We start from the raw sequence: 7742 nt of genomic DNA on the forward strand, positions 1-7742 counted from the left end.
TGCCTGGCAAGATGAAACTATGTCCCTGGTGCACAAGACAGATGGGTATATACAGAGGCAGTGACAAAAGAAGCATCCAGGAGGCTTCCATGGCACTACTGAGAGCATTCATCTCGCTTGACCCAGCATGCTGTCTCCGGGAGTCCTCTCTATGCAATCAGGACTGCAATCAGCAACTGTGAACCAGAGCAATCAGAGTGTCTGATTGGCAAAAACAAGCATTAGACCTCCACAAGCAGCAGATGCAGTCATTACAGAGCAACAGGCCCCACTGCTTCCATACTGTCTTCCACAGAGGCAAGAACAAACACAACCTCATTGATTCGTTTCCCAGGACAACAGCTCAATCAGTAGGTGGTGCTGGGAGGAAGAAAAAGATCTGCATCTGATATGCAAAGAATAACAGGAGAGGAAAATAAATATTAGCTGTGGGGACAAGGTTTCCAAAGTAAAATCCCTTTGAGAGGTAGTTAGATTAGCTCTCCAGATCTCTTCATGTAACTTTTAATAACTTCTGTGATAGCATAAATACCATCAAATTCTAAACGCGTAGGTGAGAAAACAGGCAGACTGGTAGGTTTCTGTATGGCTTTTTACTATTATTCTTTTAGTTCTTAAACTATATCTCAAAACAAGAAATGTCTTAATGTATTCTTAATTAGCTGTGTGAAGGAACAGGTTTCCCTCTTCTTTCCATGCAATGCCCAACATTTATCATTATGTTTTATTTTATCCCTGATTCTTGAAGCTCGAGGTCAGTAGTTTTTATTGGAAAGCAGGAATATGTATAGTATGTTTCTAAACAGAACAAGAAAAAGAGAGAGAAAAATCTTTCCTTTAGAAAAATTATTTTTCTGCAGTACTCAAGTCATCCAAAGGTCTGAATCTGCCAATTCATTTTTCTTTACATTTGCAAACTATGCAGAAAAGCAATTTTCAGCGTGACCAAAGGAAACAGCTAAAAGTTTAGGAATGTAAATGCCTGAATAACATCTTTGATATCTAGAAAATATTATTAGTTAGTAAAGATGCTTACTCAAAATACAGCAGGAAAATTTAAAGAAAAAATTTGCAAATCATTTGTTTAGGAATTAAGTACAAAATAAATTCATACCACCCTTGATATTTTTGCTATGCTACTCTCACATGCAATCAATCTTTGAAATATCATTTAAATTACAATTAATAGGAAAGTAGTTTTGGATATTAAAATTGAGATTAAGAATTAAAATTATGACTGTGAATTATGATAATCTGAGTAATAAAGTAGCAACAAGGAAGTTTTTGAGGGAATTCATTTCTAATGCAGTATTAATTACATAAATCTTTGCTATTTTAACTATGGAAATTAATGACACACTAGGAATAATAAAAGTGTATAAATTCTTTAGTTCCAGTAACGTTTACATAGCTCATTGTAAGAATAAAAGAGTTGCTCTTTTAAGACTTTTTTAATTGCAAAATTTAAAAAACTAGGGGAAAAGAAAAAGAAACAAACAGTAAAAAATGGCCTAGAGCTCATTTGTGATCAAAAAATGGTGCAAAAACATCTTATTTCACACATGGGCTTCCTATAAGCTTTTCACTCCTGCTAGCGTAGGAAACTAGTTAAGATCTTGGAGTACAGGAGGGAGACTACAGAAGTTCTTACACTGTTCGTATAGTCAATAAATAATTTTTCCCGTTCAGTTCAGGATCATGGCTGAAGAAACTACACTGACCACTGAAAGATCTCTAACTTCCTCACTGAATTTGCAGAAGTTCCTAGCTAAAAGTTGTCTCTTCTATGGAATTTAATGGAAACCAATGGGAAAGTTAAAGTAACAGACAGCAAAGCTTTCTCCAGCAGCAACAGTTCTAAAACTCAGTCAAGCTAGTTGATGCTATCCTACAAGGGCTTCAGACTACTCCTCACATCACTACCCTATGTATACATATTGTGAAGAGGGAGCACAGCCTCTGTAGAAATGCTACTGCTTCTAGAGGCATAAGTGTGAAAATGAGAGCAGTGCTGTTCATTTCGTCTGATAACAAAAATAATAGAATGAGGACTTTTTTTCATCTGACTTTGCCAAAACCTGGACTTATTTTCCAACAGCCCGTAAAGCAGGCAATGTGGACAGATCCATGGTAACCTAATGGAAAAAAATATTAGCACATTCATCCAGGTGTGATTGCTTGTGTGGGATGAGAATTATGCTATCTATCTGAAGAATCTGTATTCTGTAACTAAGAAAACCTAAGTTCATCTAAATAGTTGACATATACATTTAATATCAGTGTTCTCTTTGCTTTATTTCGTTCTAGCATTGCTGTACCAGAAAATGGATTGGCTAGTGAGGTAAAAGGGGAGCCATAAAAGTAACTGAAGCACTTGCCACCATTCCAGTTCCTTAGTGCTGTATGACAGCTTGTGTACACAAAAGGGAAATAAACAAAAGAGACGTATGCAGTACCACAAATGCTTCCTTTTGCATTAGTGAATCTATGCTTGATGCTGGTTTATCTGTTATTGGAAGTCAGTGGGGGGAATCATTACAAGCATCTGTAAAGCTAGCTGTTAATTGAAATCTAAGTTTAATTTATGAAGAAAAAGAAAAACTCATAATAAGCCTAGAAAAGAGGGAAATTTTCATGTGACTTACCTAAATAAGGTACAGTTCTAGGTGAATATATGATACATGTAAGACAGTGTGAAGCATAGTTAAAAATTTTTATGAATGGCAACCACTGGGTCCAAGCTTATGTCTTCTGACTTGTGTTTTGTTTGAGGTGGACTGTAACGCAGACATCATTGTTGAGGGCAGCTTGTGCCTTGGCTTTCTCAGATTTGCTTGTATTCAACAGTTCCTGTCAGATGATTTGTGTGAACTTAATTATTTATCTAATGTATTATAAAGTGAGAAAAATGTAAATTTTCTAGAGCACTGGGATTCTGAAGTAATTAAATCCTATTTTTAAATCTCAATTAAAATCATTAATACTTAAGTATTCAGGGCATTCAAAAATGCTACTCATTATAAACAATGGGGTAGACAAAGAAAGACTGCCATGAGAAGCTTAAATGCTGGACCTCACTTTGTTCATTATTTAGGTCTGAACCTGTTTTCAGCTCCAAATTAATGAACCTGCAGTGCTTGAGTTAACAAAAAAGTGCATGGGGGGAAATGGTGGTATCCCTGTCCCAGTTTCTGATGCTACCATGTATATATGCATAATATTAATCTTAATCCTTCCAAACAACTTTTGAAAGTTCATAAGTCTTGGGCTTCACCCTATGTGATTGTTTTCCAAAGAATATTTATTTTAATGACGCATTTTAATACCTTAATCCCCGGTTGCTCTATGACTTGTAGAGGTCCTAATAATATAGTCAGTTCACTCAAGTATGACCAATCTCAGCAGATACTAAAAGTAGAAACTAAGTAAAAGTACTCAGATTTTCTACTAATTACTAAACAAAAAGACACTGTCTACAAAACTGTCAGCAAACATCAGATGCCACAACTAGTACCAAATTAAATTAAAAAGATAAAAATATCAGAGTTCTTTGAAGGATTCTGAACAAACACGTATTTTAACTCAACCTGAGGACCATGGGAAATCCGAGTCTGTGATGGCAATCTATGATAGCCAGTTCTCTCCACTAGGAGAAGAGTTAAATATCTACAGATTACTGCAGGGTAACTACTAATTTTATTTCTAGCCCATTGAAATCGCAATGAATAACTCAAATATCTTTGATATAGACAAGAATGTTTATTTGAAATAATATCTATTCTAGTCTACTGCAGAATTTGTCTATTGAAATGGTGGATAGACCTAAGTGACTGTTGTTCTATAATAAGAAAATCAGACCTTTTTGGGCAGCACAAGCCACCTTTTTTCCAGGTATAGGTCTTAGCTGTCAGAAAATGCTTTCATAAACAATGGAGAGATAGAGAGCCTTTTCCCAATCCTAAAATCATCCTTTGCCATGTCAGCCTGAGTAGTCAATACACAGGTTACAGAACTTTGGTAAACTTCAGTACATCTGCCCTTTGGGCAGTCTGCTGTGCAAAGTGCAAAGATTCCCCACGTTTGTTGTCCAAACGTTTCTTTTTGCATTAAGGCATCTTGCTTATTCATTGCACAGTCAGAAACACTAAATTTGATTGCAGGGGATTTTCCAACCTCTTTTCCAATCTGACTTCAGTACATAGTGTTCAGAAAGGAAAGAAAGGACTGAGCATAAGCCTCAAATGCTTGCCATTTTTTTAAGCACTGATGCTTTTCTCTGCTTTTCAAAAAAGTACTGTAGAGTAACCACCATAGGCAGTTTGCAAGTATTGTGAACAATGCTTCTGTTTAAGTATGTAAGTCATGATAAATAGCTCTGCCTGTATTCTTCTTTATCGTTTGAGCTCACCCAAACCTCTGACTGTTTATCCAATTTCTCTTCAGAAAGAAGTAATAGAATACTCAAGTTCATACTCACATCTTGCAAAAACTATTTTTTCTCTATTCACTTATACAAGTCATCTCTATGAAAAAGGAAGAATTAGTCCTTTTTATGAGCTGCCCACTGTGTTTTGTGATCCAGCCCATCTTCATCACCTTTCTCAACATAGACCTTAAGCTTTGAAACGCTGTATGTAGGGGAACTATATTTCCTTTTCAAACAATAAAGTGAGATCTCTTTGACATATGGATATGGGAACAACAATCAGACTCTGAATTCAGAAAGCAATGTCAGTAACAGAAGCTGTGCTTAAAACAGATTTCAGGTACGACAAAATATAATGGAGAGCACTTGCCATTTTAACAAATGAGTGAAAAGAACTACACTTCATTTTTTCAAGTTTTATTTATATTTTCTGAAATAAAAAAGTGAATTTGTTAATGTACTCTGGCACAAAATTCTGTGTTGTGTGTGGCAATGTAGGGGGCTTGAGTTAAGGAGATGTCAAATAGCTGTATTTATCCTATGAGGACTGAATGAACTAAATAGTTTTGAAATCCTGAGTAATCTGAAATCCTGAAATCCTGACAAGCATGAAATTTGCCCACAGTACATGTTTACATGCTTATCAATCTACTAATTCACAGAACAGAATCCTAGAAAAATGACTGAACATATGAATTGACCAATCTACACAAAAGTCAGTATTTCATTAACAGTGAAACAGAGAATTTAAAGCTATTCTAAGACTGCATTCTTCAATCTAAAGACTGCAAAGCAGGGGAAAAAAAACCAAAACCAAACGAATGACAAGAATAAACCCTAAATAAACAAACAAACAACAAAACCTCCCTGAGGCATGTGATTAAGTCCATTTTTACTCAAGAAAGATCTGAAGTGCTTATTTTAATTTAGACAGAATATTAGCCTAAAGAAAGTAAATAAAAATGTTCAAATCAGCAGCTAAAAATGTGAGGAGTAAGTCCCAGTCTGTCTCGTAACTATAAATAATGCATTTGTTATCTACACAGCAATTACTATGTATTATTTAAAGATTTATCATGCTTGCCTTCTGACACTAGAGCAGCTGTACCATAAATCCACCAGTTTTCAAACAAATTTGTCCTTTCAGCATAGCTATAGGTTTAACAGATAAAATATTGGAGCTGAGATACTAAAAATAAGCTTTCAAGTAATAGTCAGAAAAAGTCCTTTGCAATCACATTAGCATGCTTGAGTGGCTGCCATATAGAAGCGACTTCCTTACATTCTCCTTCTAAGTTCATATTTAAAAATCCTAAGTTGTTTTTAATATGCAATTTTCTTTTCTTAGGGGTATATTTAAAAGAAACAATTTAGAACATAACTAACAACTCAACAAGTAAACTTTTGTAGTTTTATGATAATTACATAACTGTGAGAAAAGAAATAATAAGAATTGATGGAAACTCTCTTCCTTAGATTACGTTTCTCAAATGTTGCAACATCTGAATTGTGTAGCAACATGATACTACATAAATTCACAGCACATTGTCTCAACATAGAAACTGTCTCTTTGTGAGGCTTATTAAGATCCACGTGGACCTTATCCATCTTTCCAAATATATTGTCTTCCAAAAAACTGCTGTTGAGCCAGGGGTGATACTCCTTTGCTTTGCTTTTCTTCCAGAACAGAACCCCTCAAAGCACAGTAAGAGCAGTAAAACTAGCAGCTTTTGCCGGCACATTCATCTTTTCAAAGCACGTAGGATAAACTTTTTATATGCATACATGTGTGCAGAAATATATGTCCTACACAAATTTCAGTGGCTAAAAGGCATGTAAATGTGTGTGATCTAAATATGCCACCAGATTTCATTCTATTGGAAATAATGGAGTCTGAGTCTTTTCAAGAGTTGAAATTGACATTCCACATTCAGTACCTTTTCATTTGTGTGAATTCAACACAAACATATCAGGAATCCCGAAAGTTTTTGTTCCACTTTTTAATAATTTCTCTGTTTAGTAATTCTAAATCCTGTCATTTAAATATTATCCTGTGGCACCCTTTCTGTGTTTTATAGAAATAATTTCTGAAAATTGGTTGTGACCTCCTCAGAAGCACCTGAGACTGCAAAACAAGTCTCTTCATGTTAAAAAAGAAATTAAGTTTCTGCATGATCTGAACCGAATTGTTGGCAGTATGGTCAGATTGCTAATCATTTATTTTCTTTTTCAGGAGAGCGTAGATTTGGGTGAGATCATGTTTTCCCTTTGTTATTTGCCTACCGCCGGGAGAATGACATTAACTGTCATCAAATGTAGGAATCTCAAAGCAATGGACATAACTGGCGCATCAGGTGAATCTACTTCTTTTTTTAATAAGAAGTCAGACAGGAAGGGGACAAATAGGAACTCTTTGGGTTTTGAGTGTTTAACGTTGTGAAATGGAAGTAGCAGGAGAATGGGTAGGCCCTGTTCAGATCTACTGGCTGTCTTTGGTCTGGCAGTCACTATGTCTTATTCAGAATGCCCACATTTTCCCTTTGCATTGTTTTATTGATATGACATTCCTAAAAAAAAATGTTGCTTTTATGCTACACATTTGAATGACTTTGAGTCCAAATGCATGCAACTGATTATTTGTTGCTCAGATCCATATGTTAAAGTGTCACTGATGTGTGAGGGTCGAAGACTGAAAAAGCGGAAAACGACCACAAAGAAGAACACACTCAATCCCATTTATAATGAGGCCATCATCTTTGATATCCCTCCAGAGAATGTGGACCAGGTCAGCCTCTCCATTGCAGTGATGGATTACGATCGGTAAGCACAGTTTGCTTTCTTACCATTAATCTTCAGTGAGAAGTTACCTGATCATTGCAAGCAACTGCATTCCACCTCCTTGAACTTTAAAGTAGGTTCAGTGTCACAGAAGATAAAGCCTTTGGGTCTTTTCCTTTAAAAGGAAGTAGAGGTTTAAAGCTTCCACACCTTTTAGAGCTCAGGCCATTTTATATGTGTCATAAACAAATGTGATGCAGAAGAAACATGGCTCAATCCTCTTATGGGCCACTAGCCTTGGCACGCATTTCTTTCCCCATCTGGTGGCTGGACTATGTAAAATCTTTATAAATCAGGTATGTCTCCCAGTTTAAAAAAGTCCCTCACACCCCTAATTTCTATTTAAATGGCAGATATTTGAACTAAAAAAAAAATCGGATTACTAAAAAAGAATTAGATGCTAGTTGCCTCATTGAATTAAGTATTAATTAATTTTTCATTTAAGTCAATAGAGAAACTTTGTAACCTTTAGGTTCAG

General features: G+C 35.5%; 1 protein-coding gene across 1 annotated transcript in view; it reads left to right on the forward strand.

Annotated features, from left to right (window-relative positions):
- Positions 1 to 7742, forward strand: part of SYT10 (synaptotagmin X) — a 32758-nt gene that overhangs the window by 22731 nt on the left and 2285 nt on the right. Inside the window, exons 4-5 of the mRNA XM_010009870.1 lie at positions 6660 to 6780; positions 7075 to 7246. Of these exons, the coding sequence (XP_010008172.1) occupies positions 6660 to 6780; positions 7075 to 7246 (293 nt within the window). The remainder of the gene's footprint in view (positions 1 to 6659; positions 6781 to 7074; positions 7247 to 7742) is intronic.

The sequence above is a fragment of the Nestor notabilis genome, unplaced genomic scaffold (genome assembly GCF_000696875.1).
Source record: "Nestor notabilis isolate BGI_N333 unplaced genomic scaffold, ASM69687v1 scaffold8932, whole genome shotgun sequence".
NCBI lineage: Eukaryota > Metazoa > Chordata > Aves > Psittaciformes > Psittacidae > Nestor > Nestor notabilis.